At 45.2% G+C, this 16,846-nt stretch overlaps 1 protein-coding gene across 2 annotated transcripts in view; it reads right to left on the reverse strand.

Annotated features, from left to right (window-relative positions):
* The window catches only part of CCDC60 (coiled-coil domain containing 60), a 139,230-nt gene that overhangs the window by 17,996 nt on the left and 104,388 nt on the right, over positions 1–16,846 (reverse strand). For both annotated transcript variants that reach the window (XM_066255058.1, XM_066255056.1), the window contains 3 exons: positions 6,936–7,026; positions 3,226–3,273; positions 1,843–2,077 (listed from right to left, as the gene is read on the reverse strand). In XM_066255058.1, the coding sequence (XP_066111155.1) occupies positions 1,843–2,077; positions 3,226–3,273; positions 6,936–7,026 (374 nt within the window). The remainder of the gene's footprint in view (positions 1–1,842; positions 2,078–3,225; positions 3,274–6,935; positions 7,027–16,846) is intronic.

The following is a 16,846-nucleotide window of genomic DNA, read 5'->3' on the forward strand; positions in this document are numbered from 1 at the left end:
TTGGTTAGATGTGGGTGAAGGTGGCCACTGGGAGAGGCGCCTTGTCTTAGGTGCCTGGAGAGGTGGCTAAACAAGCCCCGTTCCCACCAATAGTCTCTCTCTCTAGCCTGACCTCTTGTTTTTTTTTTTTTAAGCTTTTTTGTTTGTTTTTTTAAAGAGTTTTTACTTATCTATTTTAGAAAGGGGTGGGGAGGAACAGGAAGCATCAACTCCCATGAATGCCTTGACCAGGCAAGCCCAGGGTTTTGAACCGGCAACCTCAGGGTTCCAGGTTGGCGCTTTATCCACTGCGCCACCACAGGTCAGGCTGTTGTTGTTTTTGATCATGTATTATCTGTAATAATCTTGCTGTTGATGGTTTTCTTAGTGTCTGCTTTTTCCTTCAATAATGTAAGCTGAGGGAGGGCAGACACTGTAACTCTCAGTTCCAGGCGTTCACTAGCTGATCAAGAGATATGTGTGGAATGAAAGGAGGTTCCAGAAATCCGTGAGTCACACATCTGCTGGTGGCTTCTCTTAGTTCCTCTCCATCTCCGATAGTACCCCTGTTCAGTAAACAGCTTTACTGGGCTTGGGCTTTTTTTGGTTCCCTGTCGACAAGGGGGGATGTCAGGAAGTTTTCTCACTGGCAGTCATTGCTCTGAATCCTGACCACTTATCAGACTTTTGCACTTTTGCCCATTTCTGGCTGTGATGGGCCCAATCAGGCTTTCTGGTCTACCTTGGCCTCTTGTTCAGCCTCCCTGAATCTACATGACATCCAATCCTTGTCAGCCCAACCCAGCCCAGCCCAGGCTGCTACAGGTGTTCAGGCGGGTGTGAAAGAACAGCGGCCCAGATTGGGTGCCATGGGGGGACACAGCAGATGAGGGCATGGCAGGGAGGGGTCCCTTGCAGCAGTCCCTTGTGGCCTTTCTCTTCCTTCGCCTTCTCCATCTTTCCGTGTACCTCCTTCTCTTCATTTTCCCACATCCTTTACACTCAAGCCAGAGAGGTCTGAGAATGCACTTTCTACATGACGTATGGAGCCCACTCCCAATTCTGTCTGGGGAAGTCCATGGGCTCCCCCCAAAGGAGTCTGCAGAACTGCATATTTGTGTATGTCGGAATTTCTTTTCTGGAGAGAGGACTTGTTGCTTTCAACAGACTTTCTGAAGAACCTGTGTCTCCAAAATTATCAACCACTGAAAAGGTGTGTTCCAGAGTGGGGATCATAGGGTGATACAACTTCTATGTACAAAACGTTCAGAAAAGTGGATCTTTAGAGGCGGAAAGTAGATCTGTGGTTGCTGGGGGCGGGGTGGGAAAGGAGAGGACTGCCATGGCTAGGAGGTTTTCTTTTGGGTTAATCGAAATGTTCTAGAATTAGATCGTGGTTACCCAACTCTGTTACTAAAAGTCATTGAATTATTCACTTAAAATGAGTGAATTTTATGGTATGTAGATTATACCTCAAAATCTGTTAAAATAGACAATGAATTTTAAGACAGTATGAAAAAATATGAAATATCTTATTAATAAGTTTTATGTACTAATTACATGTTGAAATGATAATGTTTTGTATAAATTGGGCTAAATGAAATACATTATTAACATTTTATACAGAGAAACTGATGACCATTGGCTGTTTCCTAAGGAGAAAGAGCTCAGAGTAGGCCAGGTCTTAGGGTACATTGCTGAGCCCCACTGGACTAAAGGAAAGGGGTCCAGGAAATAGGACAGGGCTAGGGGACCCTGTGTCTCTTAATTGAGTGGGGGAGGAAGTAGAGCAGGAGGCTTCCTTGCTATCTGGCTTCAAGGCAAAGTGTCAGGGCAGATTGGTCAGACTTGCGTAGGACTTACTGATATGGAGAGGTTCTTCATCTGGCTTGGTTGACGACGATTCATTGTCCTCAATGTCCTTACTGCCTGTTGTCTGGGTGGTCACACTACGGGGCTCATCGGAGCCAGGGTTCATGGAGACCATGCTGCTCTCGGGCGATGATCCCCCACTGGCCCGAGACAGTGTGAGTGTGAGGCCTCGCTGGCTTGGTTTGTGGTTTGCCGCATGTACTGTGGGAAATTTTAATTTCTTGGTCTGAAGGAAAGGGAGAAGAAAGAGGGATTTTAGAAAGAAGCAAGGAAGGAGAGAAGGATGGAAGGAGGGTGGGAAGAAGGGAGGGATGAAGGGAGAAGAAAGAAGGAAAGAAAGTGAAAACTTGGCTCTGAATATGAATTCCATTTGGTCTTTCCAAACGCTATGGGATGTGTCCTCGGTCTGTGGTGACTTTCTGTCTCTAATGGAGATAATTTACAAATGTGTATTATTTGAAATAAATTGTGAGCAGACTCATTCTAGTCACTGAGTCCTGTGGTTACCCAAGCAGCTATCACAGGAAACTACTTGTGGATTCCAATTTTACCATGGCCTGGAACAGCTTTTGACTTTTCTTTTGTAATAATCATCAGAATTGATTTCCAACCTGTGGAAGAGGATGGGTCTAATTTCTACATGTTAGTTTTGACTCAAATTGCGTATATCAACTTCTTGTTCAACAAGTTGATACCTGAGGCTAGGAATAAAGATTGTGTTGATGTGGTTTCTTCAAAGAACACAAGACAGAGAAAGTTCTAAGCCTGGCATTTATGAGTGGAGTAGGGGGAAGCAGGTTTGTCTGGTGTGGTGGCACTCCTGGGGGAAGACCCATGGCTCTGATGGGCGGGAAGGTCTAGACGACAAGTCCTGGAAGCTCTGGGTAGGCAGGGAAGGTTCTGTGAGGGGAATGTGGGTTTCTGGAAGGAAAGGAGTCAGAGAGGACTGGTTGTGTGTGTGTTTGTGTGTTTGTTTGTGTGTGTGTTTGTATTCACACACCCTTGGAGTTACTTCAGAATGCACTGTGAAGTCATGACCTCACTTAACTCACAATCCAGGTCTTAGAGAAGCTTCATAAGTTGCCCAAGGTCACAGCTAGCAAGAGACACAGCCGGGATTCAAACCCAGGCCAGGCTAACACCAAAGCTAATTATTATGCCTTGCTTACTTTAAAAGCCCTTTTCAGTAGTGTTGAAAATGCCGCTGGTGCTGTGCTGGGATTTGTTGTGACTTTTAAAATACCAGGTTTACAGTGGGGAAGAGTGGGCCCTCAGCTGCTCCAGAGTAAGGGCTCACTCTGGACCTGGGCTATAGTTTGCCCTCAATTAATAGAAACAGTTTTATTTGAAAACATCTAAAATGAAAACTCTTACAGGGCAGTCTGAAGTCTTCTTTTCATGAAGCTCACAGACTTTTCTATCCTAGGAAAGAAGATAGGAGAAGTTGTAGCCACAGCAACATTTCATAAATATCTAACAGGGTGGAGAGAATTGTATCCAGCAGGATTCATTTCCCAGAGTCTACTGTATATGATCAGAAGTAATTTTTTTGATTGGCTACCCTGTGGGGCCCTAAGTTTGGGTGAAACTTCCCTGCATTAGAAAAGGGGAGGAATTTCTTGGTTGCACTGGAGGAAGTAGAAGGTAGAGGAATAGGGGGAGGGAAGGCTGTCAGGCTTAAGGTGTGATCTCTCCTGTGCCTCTCTGTCCCCCTCAATCGTTAGTGAAATTCTGCACAGATTATGGAATGCTTCAGAATTTGACAGGCCGGGGAACCGGCATTTGAGCTGGGTTTAACTGGATCTCCAAGGGGACATGCAGGTTACAAAATGGCTGTAACATGCCAAAGGTTGGCATGTTCTCTCCTTGGGTAAATTAGGAGCTTGATACAGAAGCTTTGCCAGACTGACAGAAAACCCCTCTACTCCCCACCACGCTGATGTCCAAGCTCAAGGCTAATCCAAATAGAAGTCGCCTCTTCCTGTTTCATCTGGCACAGGGTGAACTCCCGACCCTACCAACCAGGCTCTTTACATTAACGTCCTTATTGAAGGCTAGGCAGATTGTGTTGTGGGTGGCCTGCAATCTTGCAGTAAGTGCTGGGCTCAGACTCCGGGAACCTCATGGGGGTCTTGAGCAAGTCACCCTGCCTTACCTCAGTTTTCTCATCTATCAAACAAAGAAGAGGGACTGAGATCATCTGAGAAGAGCTTTTCATATCTCGTGTACCATTTCTGTGTATTTCATTTTGTGCTTCTGAAGTTGCCATCAATTAAAATTCAATTAACAACCTCAGCCAGGAAATCCAAAATGAAGGGCTGACACTTTTGATTTGTTGAGAGTGGCAGACAAATAAAATGTGGGGAAGGAAATGTGACAGGCAGTTTCAGCATTGAACTGGCTCTCTCTGCTTTGACTTAAATTCCCATTGCTTCTTCTCTGCTGATTTGTATTTTACTCAAGAGTAGTGTTAACCAAACTGCTGTGTTCCACCTCAGTAGGGATTGCAAGGATTCCTTTTACTTTCTGAGGAGTAATGGATCCAGACTGGTGGCTTATGGGGAAACAGGTTTAGCTGCCCAGGATTTTACCAGTTGGGGGGAGTGTGTGTGTGTACACACACACACACACACACACACACACACACACACACACACACACGGAGACTACTGGTCTCTATTGAAAATGATATGCCCCGGGCTTCCATTCTCACATAGCTTAGCAGAAGAGGTTCTTCCCTTTAGCTGTAAAGGAGTATTACTGTTTGCCACAAGCCTCATCACTCCCTATTGCCTTTTTCAGCCTAATTTTTTTTTTGTTTTCTCAGTTTGCCAGGCTCTTGTGACCACTGCCTTGGCACTATCAAGGTCTACACATACAGAAGGCTATCCCTTGCTGTATGAGTTGATTAGAGCCTCTCTTTCACAGGGCCCATTTTACAGGGGGAGAAACTGAGGTCAGGACAGATGAAAGAACTTGTCCAATGCCATACAGTGAACTGAGTGAGTCACATGGCTGAACTAGGTTTCCTGACCCCTAATTTCGTGCTCTCCAACCATCAGAGAAGACCACATTGCAGCCCAGAGTTTGAGCCACAAACTTGAGGGGAATTCAATTTTATGAGCATGCAAATATGTTGATTCACTCCCTGCTCCTCCAGTATTCATTGTATATATTCCTGAAGGACATATTTTAAAGGTTTGTGGCTCCTGCTGGGTTTTTTTTCTGTGCATCTTTGGAAACGGATGCACATGATATCTTCATGGCAGGTTTCTGTCATAAAAACAAGCGTTCAAACTTCTCTGAGCTAGAGCACCCTGATAAAAGGGCAAGAAAAATGCTGAAACTGGGCAATTATAATTATACACTGTGGAGAGAATGCCTTTGAAGTCTCAGTGTTCAATAAACAGTGTTTAATAAGTAGACCAGAATTAACTCTCAGTTCTGCCATTACCCAGCTATGTGACCTCATGCAAATCACTTAACCTCTCTGAGCCCCAATGTCTTCCTTTCCCATCTGGGGACAAGAATAATGCCTCATGGGATTATTAAGAGGACAGACTAACTCCTTTAGCACAGAATCTGGTCCATTGCAATTATGTTAACAAGTGGCTTCTACAAATTATATAACCATAGTAATGCTCAGTACTTCAACATTTTCAAGGTGAATTTGCATATTGCTTCCTGGGATCCTTTATTAACGCTGTGAAGTAGAAACGAGCATCACACCCATTTTGTGGGTAAGGGGAGAGGTTCAGCAAGCACTCTAGTTGTATGCTCTCCCAACTACCTTTATACAGCTAACTATTGCCTGCCTTCATTATTATTTTAGTGCTTTGTTGCATAGATGAATTTGGGACATTTTGGGTAGGAATAGTTTTGGGTGGAAAGAATAGACCTCTTGATATTCACTTAATGACCACATGATCTAGTTTGTAGATGAGGAGCCTCTGAGCCATTTCACCCACAGGTGTTGTACGAAAGGCTACAGAATTAATATTAATATTTTAGGAGGCTTGGAGAACATTTTATTAATTTGGGTTAAGGTGTGAAGAGAAATTGTGATAATAGTCTCTGTACTGTGTGATTGGCATAACCAGGATGGCCTTTGGCATTGAATTGTAAATGCAAGGGGAGGAAAACATGGATTCCCAGACATTCCACCACACCTGTGGGGAAAGGGGTGAATGGCTAGCCAGGTGCAGGAAGAGAAAAGCCAAAATTAACCTTTTCTTATAGCAATGAGCCATTTGCGGCCATTTGTCCCCACCGAAACTACCTCTCCTATGTAAATGTGTGTGTGACTCTGGACAGAGAGATAGCAGATAAACACTAGATAATATAGGAAAGCCTTTAATATGTAAAGAGATATCTTTCTACCATTGTGTTGACTTGTAAATTTTGTTTTCTCCAAAATGATGTATGGTTTGCAAATTGAACGTGGTCCTATCATGTTAAAGGACATATGACTATAACCAATAGTGGTAAGGGGCTCCTAATTGCAATTTTTGCTTCTGTACTTCCCACTTACAAAACTATAAAAACTAAGTAGAACAAAGGGCTGGCGCACTCTCCGTCAGATTTCTGTCGGAGTTCCTGCCGCTTGGCCAAGCTAGACAATAAAGCTTTGATGTGTAAACGATGGACCTTGTTCCTGTCTTCCATATTTCGGGTCCCTCCGAATTTGGATTAACAATAGAAAGCCCTGTCTCTTCTTATTTTCTGAAGTGAGCCCCACTCACTTCTTATTTTCTGACTGTGTTTGAGATAGATGGATAGATAGATTGATGACTGTTACTGATTAAAAATATGGAGAGCGGTGGGTTCATTTCCTCCTGGTGACATCCTATTAAGCAGCACCTCAGCCATCCCACCCCTTCCCTGTGAATTGGTATCCAGACAAATGTCCTTTCTCCTATAATCCCCAGATAAGTATCTGGGAGCATGTGGTTCTGACTTTTTTTTCCTACTCAGAAAACCAAGGAGAAAAAGACACCTCCCCCCCCAAGAGAAAAGACTGGCAAAAACGCCTCCAACACCAGCTGGGGCTGTTCGCCAGGCGGCAGGGCTGGGCTGTCTGTTACCTTTGGCGCTGTGATGAAGTGCTCCCACCTCTGCTCCACAGACTTGTCCTTATTGATTTCTTTTATCGTGCTCTTGCTTCCGCCGGGGTCCCTGAGTGGGAAACAGCTTAATGAGTTTTCCGTTTCCAGAGTCTCAGTTTATTACAAGTTCTTTTAAGAAATGCAATAAATAGGCGATGGATGGTGACTGGTCACTTATATTTCACCCCCACACCCCCATCCTGAACTCGTGAGGCAGCGGGAGGGACCGTTCTCCATAGCTGGGTCTTGCGAGTAAGAATCAAGGCTGGGAGAGATGGCTGCTTACTGGGAGTGGGCTGCAGGAGGTGGAACATACACGTGTGCATTCTGCACCTGTTTGCGTTTTGGATGCGCTTCCTCTCGTAGCCCCTAGGGCAGGTTTGCGCTTGCCCCCCCCCCCCGGGGGTGAATTGAAAAGAAGCCTGTTCATTTCTGGGTTTCTAACCGCCCTAATGCCTTAGGGTCCCACCATAAGGAACATTTCTAAGTAACATACAGAGAGAATTACTGGGTGGGGCTGGGGGCAGCTTATGGGTGAGTTGCACATTGAAAATCACTGGTTTGGATTCATTGAGCAAAAGTTCTACACGATGTGATATGCAAGATGCTTCTCTGTGTTCTCACTAATTCATCACAACAAAGCCTTGAGATATAGTCATTACCACCCTCATTTACAGATGAGAAAACACACTCGAGGAGGCGGGGCTTAAGCCAGTCTTAGCATGATGCATATTTACCATGAATCAAATGACCCTGGCTTGCATGGGTCTCTCCGGGGCCCTGTACCTAACTTTGCCTTGTAATTTTGTATTCTATTTCTTTTTTAAAATTATACACACCATCTGTTTATTGTCAGGTACCCTTCTATCACCTGTACCCCCTTCTCCCCGGCCTGCCCCCCACACCACCTGCTTTCCCTCTGGTCATCAATCCCCACACTGCTTTCTGTGTCAATGAGGTTCTTTTCTGGTCCCTTCACATTTTCTTCATTGGAGCCTTCGTTTCAGCTTAATGGTGTAGTAGTCTCTAACTTCAGGTCTAATAGAATCAAAGTCTCCATTGATGAACTCAGGCAAAAAACTTTCCCTCTCCCCTTCAGTGACTTCGTACAAGCGGTTGGCACCTCCATCAGCACAGGCTTTTAAAAGAGCTTTGCTCCAAAGATGACGGAAACTTTTGTCCAAAGGCTGATTCAGAATCACAAGGCAATATTTCAAGTTTCCAGTGGGAAGCAGGGGTTCCAACGGGGTAAAGGCATGGTCCATATCGGGTTATTGGCCTACAATGGCGGGTGGAGCCAACGCTGCGGGAGCGAGGGCATCGACTGCTCGGCACTTGGCTGAGACGCCTCGGGCCTGTATTCTATTTCTTAAAGTATCCCTCTCCCCTACCAGTTAAATATACTTCAAGTCCCACAAAACCTGGATCCTCCCCTCATGTTTGGAGAATTTTCTGGGTATAAGCCCGAAGTTCCAGCCGGCTCTGTTTGTAACATACCCACAATTGCTTATCCGAAACCCACGGGACCAGGAATGTGGCCAAACTGAGAATTTTGGCATCTTGGAAAGGAACTATGCTGCATATGTCACATGCTGATATCATTCCTCCAGTGAGGTCGGAGACAGCATGCTGTAATCATGCATTAATATACTATTTCTGCAATGATATGTATGAATATTCAACCTGGGAGGGGTACATGAAGACTAGAAATTGCTTCAAGTCAGGCTTTACCATCAAATCACTTTAGTTTATCTCAGATTTTGATGCCAAATGAGTTTTGGAGAAACTGAGTTTTCAGAGCCTTCTGGATTTTGGACTTGTGGCTGTGTGGTGGTGGATCTCTGATGAGCAAGCCAGGAGACTCAGTGTGTGCTCTCTCAGTTACCCAGTCCTAGTGGTTGATTGATTGGGTGATTGATTATATATTGACCTCTTTCCTTTCTTGCATCTATTCATCCACCCACCCACCCACCATCACTCTTTCTCTCTCTTTTTTAAGTGAGGAGGAACCTGGCAACCCCTGTCTGTGGCTGATGTTCAAATCAACCAAGCTATTTTTAGCACCTGAGGCTGATGCTCGGACCAACCAAGCTATTCTCAGCACCCGGGGCTGATGCTCGAATCAATCGAGCCACAGGCTGCTGGAGGAGAAGGAGGAGAGTAGTGGGGAGGGAAGGGGAGAGAAGCAGATGGTTGCTTCTCTTGTGTGCCCTGACAGGGAATCGATCCTGGGATGTCCATACACCAGGCCAATGCTCTATCCACTGAGCCAACAGGCCAGGGCCACCACCATCTCTTTTTTTATCCCCCTTTTCTCTGTAGAAAGACTTGAGATGGCTGGGATCCTTTAAATCATTTGGCTGGCTGTCACCTAGTGTAGACAAGGGACTTGAGAAGTGAGATAGCCTGACCCATTTGATGGGGGGAGGCTCTGAGCTATTAGGGGCTGAGAGTGCCAGCGATGGGGTTGGGGGAGATGCTCAGATATAGGAGGCGAAAGGTGATTAAGATCAACCTTACTTAAGACTGGCTTCCCAGGGCAACGGGGTCTGAGCAGAGGAAACAAAGGCCTTGAGCAGCCTAAATGGGGAGGTGGGGGTGTGTGCTTTTCACTGGCAGAACTTTGCTGAGCAACTGCCAGCTCACAGCCACAATGAAAAAAAAAGGTACCTAGACACCCAGGTGGAAGTCGGGCTGGGAGGGGAGGGCTGGGTGAGGATGTGCCTCAGAGCTTTTTGTAAGACTTTATGTTTGATTACACAATAAAAAGCCCTCTGAATAATTAACAGTGAAACTCATTTAACGTTGGTTCTGCCTGCCTCTCCCCCGAGTAATCAAATTAGGGAATATTTAAAATCCAGCCAGAGGAAGGAGCAGCAATACATCAGTCCTATAAACAATATTTAAACTAGCGGCACTTTTGAAGTCTTAAACTTTTGATTTAAGGCTCAGCAACTGCAGCTTTAGCGTTTCCGCTTTGGAGCATTTCTTTCAAGACCACAGGGCTTTTTGCTTTTCCCCTTTGCTAATGCAGCCCCTGCTGTGCCTCCAGCCTTCTTCTTGAAGTTCAAAAGCAGCCCCTTTCCCTTTTTAAAATTAAATCTGGTCCCAGCCAAGGTTTTCAAAGTCTTAAATATTCAGGCCGGATCGGGAAGGTGGAGGTTTTCTGCTGACTTCCAAGATGACCCGAAACCTATTGCAGCTTCAGGCAGCGGGCTAAGTGAGCTAAAAATGCAGCAGCCTTCGCAGAGATCTTAAAAGCCCTGCACCGGGCTCTTGCAAAGCCATAGATAAAGAAAGGGCATAGTTAGATTGCATCGGTCTCTCTGTTTCATTTTCAGTAGCAAATAAACCAGAAGAGAAGATCAATAGGGGAGGAACAGAAATAAAGGACCCGAGCTTCGCTGTCCCCCTGCGGGCTGATACACACCTTTTGGAGAAGGGCAAAGCAGTGGGTACCCCTTCCCAGAGCCTGGCAGTGGGTCATTTGTGTGGTTCAAATGATCCAGGTCTCTATGCTCCTTGAAGTCAGGTGTAACACTGACTTGCTTTGTTCAAAAATGCATGAGTGACAGTGACATGTTGCACTTAGGGGGCCAGTCCTCGAGGCAGAGTCCCTTTTCTGCCATGTGGATTGGTGGGAGCTTGAGTTGAATTGGAGCTTCCACCACCTTGGGACCTTGAATGACTAATGAACAGAGACCCCCATGTTGATGGCACAAAGGGTGAGTAGGAAATAAACTTGTGGTGTGCGAAGCCACCGCGAGATTTCGCAGTTGTTTGTTATGGAAGCCTAACCCAGTTTACCTAACTGACGCCCACAGATGAGTCGCTCCAAGCATCAGAACCAGGACAGTTGATGGTTTAAGAATTGGGCAGACTGGCTGTTTGAGTATCGACCCCCCCCCCCGCCTCCCGCTGCTCCTTAGATGTGTGTTTGTGTAAGTTATTGAGCCTCAGTTTCCACATCTGTAAAATGAGGGGGGATAATGTTAGCTGTGCTGTGAAGATGCATTGGAATGATAGAGCAGAAAGAACTTGGTGAGACTCTTTGTACAGAGAACTGGATACAGTTAGACTGTTAACAGCAACATGCCTTTTTCATCAGAGATCTCAGTGTGGCTTAGGGGAGGGGCCGCAGGTGGGAAAGAGACACCCAGGCAGATCCATGGGGGAGAAGTGGTTATGGTTTCTGGACCATAATTTCAACCTGCTGAGGCTTTCTGGGAGATCCTATTTGTCAGAAATCCAGGGAAGAGGACATTGAGCACTCTTCATCTCTCTTGAGCACATTTTGTTCCCAGTGGTCACTTGAAGATGTCTCTCCACAGTGGCAATCAGAGTAATTTTTCTCAAATACTTCACTCTCTTTCTGAACCCGCATTTGGGGTAAAATACCCGATTCTCGGGGTGGAAAACTCGTTGTCTGGTTCAGGAGATGTTCTCGTGTTCGTGACCAAGATGGAGAACGGAGGCAACTACTCATTTTGCACCGGGAAGGGGACAGAGCCCAAAGCTCTGGGGTCTCCCGCCCCGCCCGAGTGATGGGTGCATGCCTGTCATCCCTCCAGGTGCCCACGCCTGTACAGATGCCACTCAAGTGAAGGAGTGGAGGGATGTGAGCAAACCGCTGCAGGGAGGAGGGCCGAGATCTCACTCAGGTGTCACCTTTGGAGTGAGTCTTCCGCTGACGACCCAGTTTAAAAGTTGCCTACCCCCCCTTGTCACAATCATATCACCCTCTCAATTTCTTCCTGACACTTAATATCTCAAAGTTTCTCAATTATTGCATGTTTATCTGTTGCCTCTCCCACCTCCCCTAGATCAGAATCCAGAAAGCAGGGATGCTGTCTTTTTTTTTTTTTTTCCCCAGTAGTGCCTGAAAAAAATCAGGTCTGAGGAAAATGAGACATTCCAGGGTTGGGGTAGGCACATAACAAAAAACCCCAAATAATCGTTATTATGTGCATCGTTCAGAACAGTGCTAGGTTTTTTTTATTTTTTCACAAGAGCGACAATCCGGCAAACACTTAAAGGTCTTTGGGAGATTGGTTAAACATATTGATAAACTCCACAGTCATTAAAAGAGGTTTTGACATGGAGAGACGTTCCCTACATATTAAGTAGCAAAATTTACTTGCAAAGCAATACATGTAGAATGCCTCTTTGTTGTTGTTTCTAAAGAAAATTATATATTTATAAGATCATATTATCTTGGTAAGTTAAGGTCCGCTTTGTATCCTGGGGTCCCCTGGCAAATATTACTTTTTTAATGAGTTCCTCTTTTTATCTTTTGACACCAGATTGTTCCTCAAATTAATCGAAGACTATTGGGGTTTAGCTAGAAACTGGAAGCAATTGTGTGGTGGTTAAGCATGTGTGCTTTGCAGTTTGGGCTGCCTGAGTTCACATTCTGCCTTAGCTTTTACTTAGCTATGCAGTTTTTAGCAAGTTACTCAAGTTCTCTGTGCCTCAGTTTCCTCATTGTAGGTTAGAATGAGGCTCAACTGTGCTCATATACCCAGAGCGATACTTGACTTAGAAAGCACTCAAAGGCCAGCTATTTTTTTTTTTGTATTTTTCTGAAGTGAGAAGCTGGGGGCAGGTGCACGAGACAGACAGAAAGACTCCTGCATGCGCCCCACTGGGATCCACCTGGCATGCCCATCAGGGGGCGATGCTCTGCCCATCTGGGGCGATGCTCTGCCAATCTGGGGCGTTGCTCTGTTATAATCGGAGCCATTCTAGTGCCTGAGGAGGAGGCCATGGAGCCATCCTCAGCGCCCAGGCCAACTTTGCTCCAATGGAGCCTTGGCTGTAGGAGGGGAAGAGAGAGACAGAGAGGAAGGAGAGGGGGAATGGTGGAGAAGCAGATGGGCACTTCTCCTCTGTGCCCTGGCTGGGAATTGAACCTAGGACTTCCACACGCTGGGCCAACGCTCTGCTGCTGAGCCAGCTGGCCCGGGCCAGGCCAGCTATTTTCATTATAACACAGCTGTTGGATTTAGGTGCCTGTGCGGTGTCAGAGAGGGTTGCCTTTTAGCCGTTTATGTTTTTCTAAAGGAGGGGTGGGTTCTTTGTGCCTGGGCAGCCTGACCCTTGAGTGTCTGGATTATACCCCCCCTGGACTCCAATGATGTCTCCCTAGGACAACCCAAAGTACCTGCAGGGGACAGCATGGGACTGATTTTGGAGACGCGAGACTGTTGGAATAACTCTCCCACCTTCACCCCATCAGTGTGTGCTGTACCCTGCTGGGAAGGCAAGCCAGTAACTCTTTAGCAAGTTACTGGCTCTTTGGATGCGGTCTTCCTTGTTCTTTCCCACTGGGATAGGGAACGTGGCAGGGGATGGGGTGGGGTGAGTGGAATCGGGAGAGGTGGCCCTAGGCTTGGAGTGCTTGCTCATGTCTGGTCTAGTCTGCCTCTCTGTAAAGGTCCAGTCATTTCTAGTCATTACTCAGGAAGTTAGTCTCTGATAACAATGATACCAACGCAGAGTCACGACCCCTTAAACAATTCCAAAATCCAAAGGGTCTTGAACACCAAAATAATTTTAATAGCTTATTTGACAGCAAAACATGACCTGAACTGAAGGGAGGCTATTGATGACCTTTATTTACCTTTCTCATACACTTTGTATAAATACTCATTTTTTTTCTCTGTAGGAATAGTGTTTGATGACAGGGTGCTGCCCCAGTACCCTCAGGGACTGTAAAGTTCCATTTGATATACATCCACACATTTCCTTTCTAACATACCAAAAAGGAAAAAAAGTCAGAATTCTGAAACACAGCTGGTTTTCCCAAAGGTTTGGAGAAAGACTTGTGGGTCTTTGTAGATAAAGCAAGTCTCACTTTGCCTAATCAGTGGCTTGCATCTCATGCTCTGAGTAATAAGCACTTTGTTACTGAAGGCTCAGTTTCTGCTCTGTTGTGGACCCAATCACCTTGTCAATTGAAATAAACTCTCCTGCTAGCAGCAGAATTAATGAGGATGCTGGGAAATAATAATGTACTTGAATTGCTACATGGTGACACTGGGGAGCTCTTCCTCCTCTTCCTCTTCCTCTTCCTCCTCCACCTCCACTTCTTTCTCCTTCTCCTCCTTTTCTCCCTCTTCCTCTACCTCCTCCTCTTCTCTTCCTCTTCCTCTTCTTTTTCCTCCTCCTCCTCTTCTTCTTCTTCCTCCTCCTCCTCCTCCTCCTCCTCCTCCTCCTCCTCCTCCTCTACCTCCTCCTCCCCCTCCTCCTCCCCCTCCTCCTCCTCCTCCTCCTCTTCTTCTTCTTCTTCTTCTTCTTCTTCTTCTTCTTCTTCTTCTTCTTCTTCTTCCTCCTCCTCCTCCCTCTCTTACTCCTCCTCTTCCTCCTCCTCTTCCTCCTCCTCCTCTTCTTCCTCCTCCTCTTCCTTCTTCTTCCCTACCCTCTTCTATTTTTTCTTTCTTCTTTTTACAAATAAAGCAGAAAGTCAGGTGTGACTCACAAAACATCCTAAAATTTGTCATCTCTCCATTCATGCAACCAGCCACCAATCCATCCAAATATGAGGATCATCCTGCAGCTCACAAAGATCATCTTCTGTTTGCAACACACTACCTGCCAATTAGTAAAGTCCTGCTGCCTGGAAAAAGCCCACATGGAGGTATTGGACCACGCCACTTTCTTGCTGTATAATCCATAGGGTTTGGGATTGGATCTAGAACTGTCATTATGCCTGATAGAAATGAAGCTTCTGGGACCTATAGGTCCCTGGGGATGGATGCTTCCTTTTGGAAAATGAATGGTGGGTGCCAGTACCTGGGTTTTAATAACAGGAGACGCTGGCAGTGTGGTGGTGGAAACTTAGAAAAGCACTGTTAGGAGAATTGGAGATTTAGATTTTCCCTCTTGGGATCATCCCCTGGAACACTCACCTTTGTAACTAGAGTTTGGTTGACCTTGTGTAGCTTCTTTTTTTCCTGTCGCTTTGTATGTTTATTTATTTGCTTAATAAACAAGGCTTTCTCATTTGCTGGTAAAATTCAGCTCGAAGCTTATTTCTTTACTAGCCTCAAGTCTCAATGTTGTTGATAATCATCGAGATGACTGCTCTTTAAAACAGGTATTTGAATCTTGAGTGGCTATCACACAGGGAGCACTCATTGTGTCCCTAGACATTGGGCTGAATGCTCCATGTTCCTGAGCCTCTTAATTAACCCTTAAAACAACTCTTCTAGGGCAGGGACCCATTCGATAATTGAAGAAACAGAAACAGAAGGGCCCAGAGATGTTAAGTGACTTGCCCAAGGTCACATTAAATGGCAGGGCCTGGACTCATCCAGGTCTATCTGATGCCAAAGCCCTTGATCTTAATCACTCTAATCCCTCTGGCATTTAGAAAACGCAATTGAAGATCAGGGGAAATTTTCATTATGGCATAAGGATGAAACATCACAAATGGGGATTGAATGTAAAAGAGAAGAAAGAGTCCCTTCTCCTTTCTTGCTAACTAAAAAGATACTTCCTGCTACTTTCTAGGAAACGTAACCCCCTGACCCCATCCCCATCCCCATCCCCATCCCTAGATTCACAAATTTTTAAAAAATGAGTCTCAGTGGTGTGCTGCAGTAGGCCCGTCCTGGCTCAGGAGAACTGAACTTGTCCATGGTTCCAACCGCAAGTTCAATGACATCACGTTGACATGCCTGGAGGCAGCCACAGCATGACCGTTTCCACCCTGGACATTGGCGTGACTACAGCCCAGGGCTTGTCCTACTTGGAGAGCTGATTATTAAACGTTGACCCGCATACGCTGACCCCCAGCTAAAATCGCTGTCAGGAGCAAATGGTTCACTGGGCAAAACCAACCCCAACAAGTCCTCTGACTTCCTGTGGGAATCTTTCCTGGGCCACGTGTATTTCTGTCGGGTCGGGCTGAGGTTCCGGCTTGGGTTCGGCCCTGAGAATCACGGCAGAACCTGTATTACTCTCAGTGTGACCTCTGTATCTTTTTTACTGCAAGTAATGGTTGTGGTGGGGTTTTTTTGTTTTTTTTTGTTGTTGTTTTTTTTTGGTCACAGTCTGGACACATTTCTAAAACGAATCCAAAGAAATAAAGACGGTCCTTTGTGTCTTCACAATCCACATGCTACACCATGTTCTTGCCTCAGTTTGGAGAACGGGTGCTCAAATGTCACAGGCAAAACATTGCCGCTGGGAGCCTGCTTGGGGAGATGAAATGCTATTAGAAGTCCGTTGGCTGGGGGCCCTTTTTCTTAGAATCTAAGCAATCAAGTGTGAAGAAAAATTAGATGCTGCTTTGACCTGGAAATTCGATTGCTCAGAATCCAGCCAACAGAAATATTTCCAACTGGGCTTAAAATGTATGAACAAGGATGTTCAGTGCAGTCTTATTTGAAAAGCAAACATTTGAGAGCCATCAATGGAAAAATGGTTATCTAAATTATGGCCTATCCATACTGTAGAATACAAGTATTTTCTTCAAGGAATGTGGAAAGTGTTAAAAAAAAAAAAAAGTGAAAACTTCATATATACCATCATGGAAAGATGTCCATAAGACATTGTAAGAGGGCAGGAAATTGCGTAAAGAACAATATATAATATGATCCCATTTCTTTTAAAAAATTTGCATATGGATATATATATTTATAAAGGACTCACCTTAGACCTTCAGAATGAATTTCTTCTAGGGAGGAGAATGAATTGGGGGTGGACGGAGGATTAAAGGCTTTCACACTTTATATACTTCTGAATTTTTGGAAAAAATTTTAATAGGAATAAAATAGATGCATTTATTACTTGAACAGTTTTGTTTAAAAAAAAATTATAGCAATTGTTTTAAGGCTGTGGTTTTCATGCAAATTCTGTGAGCCACAAAGATTATTTTGTAAATA

The sequence above is a fragment of the Saccopteryx bilineata genome, chromosome 2, assembly GCF_036850765.1.
Source record: "Saccopteryx bilineata isolate mSacBil1 chromosome 2, mSacBil1_pri_phased_curated, whole genome shotgun sequence".
In the NCBI taxonomy this organism is placed as follows: Eukaryota; Metazoa; Chordata; class Mammalia; order Chiroptera; family Emballonuridae; genus Saccopteryx; species Saccopteryx bilineata.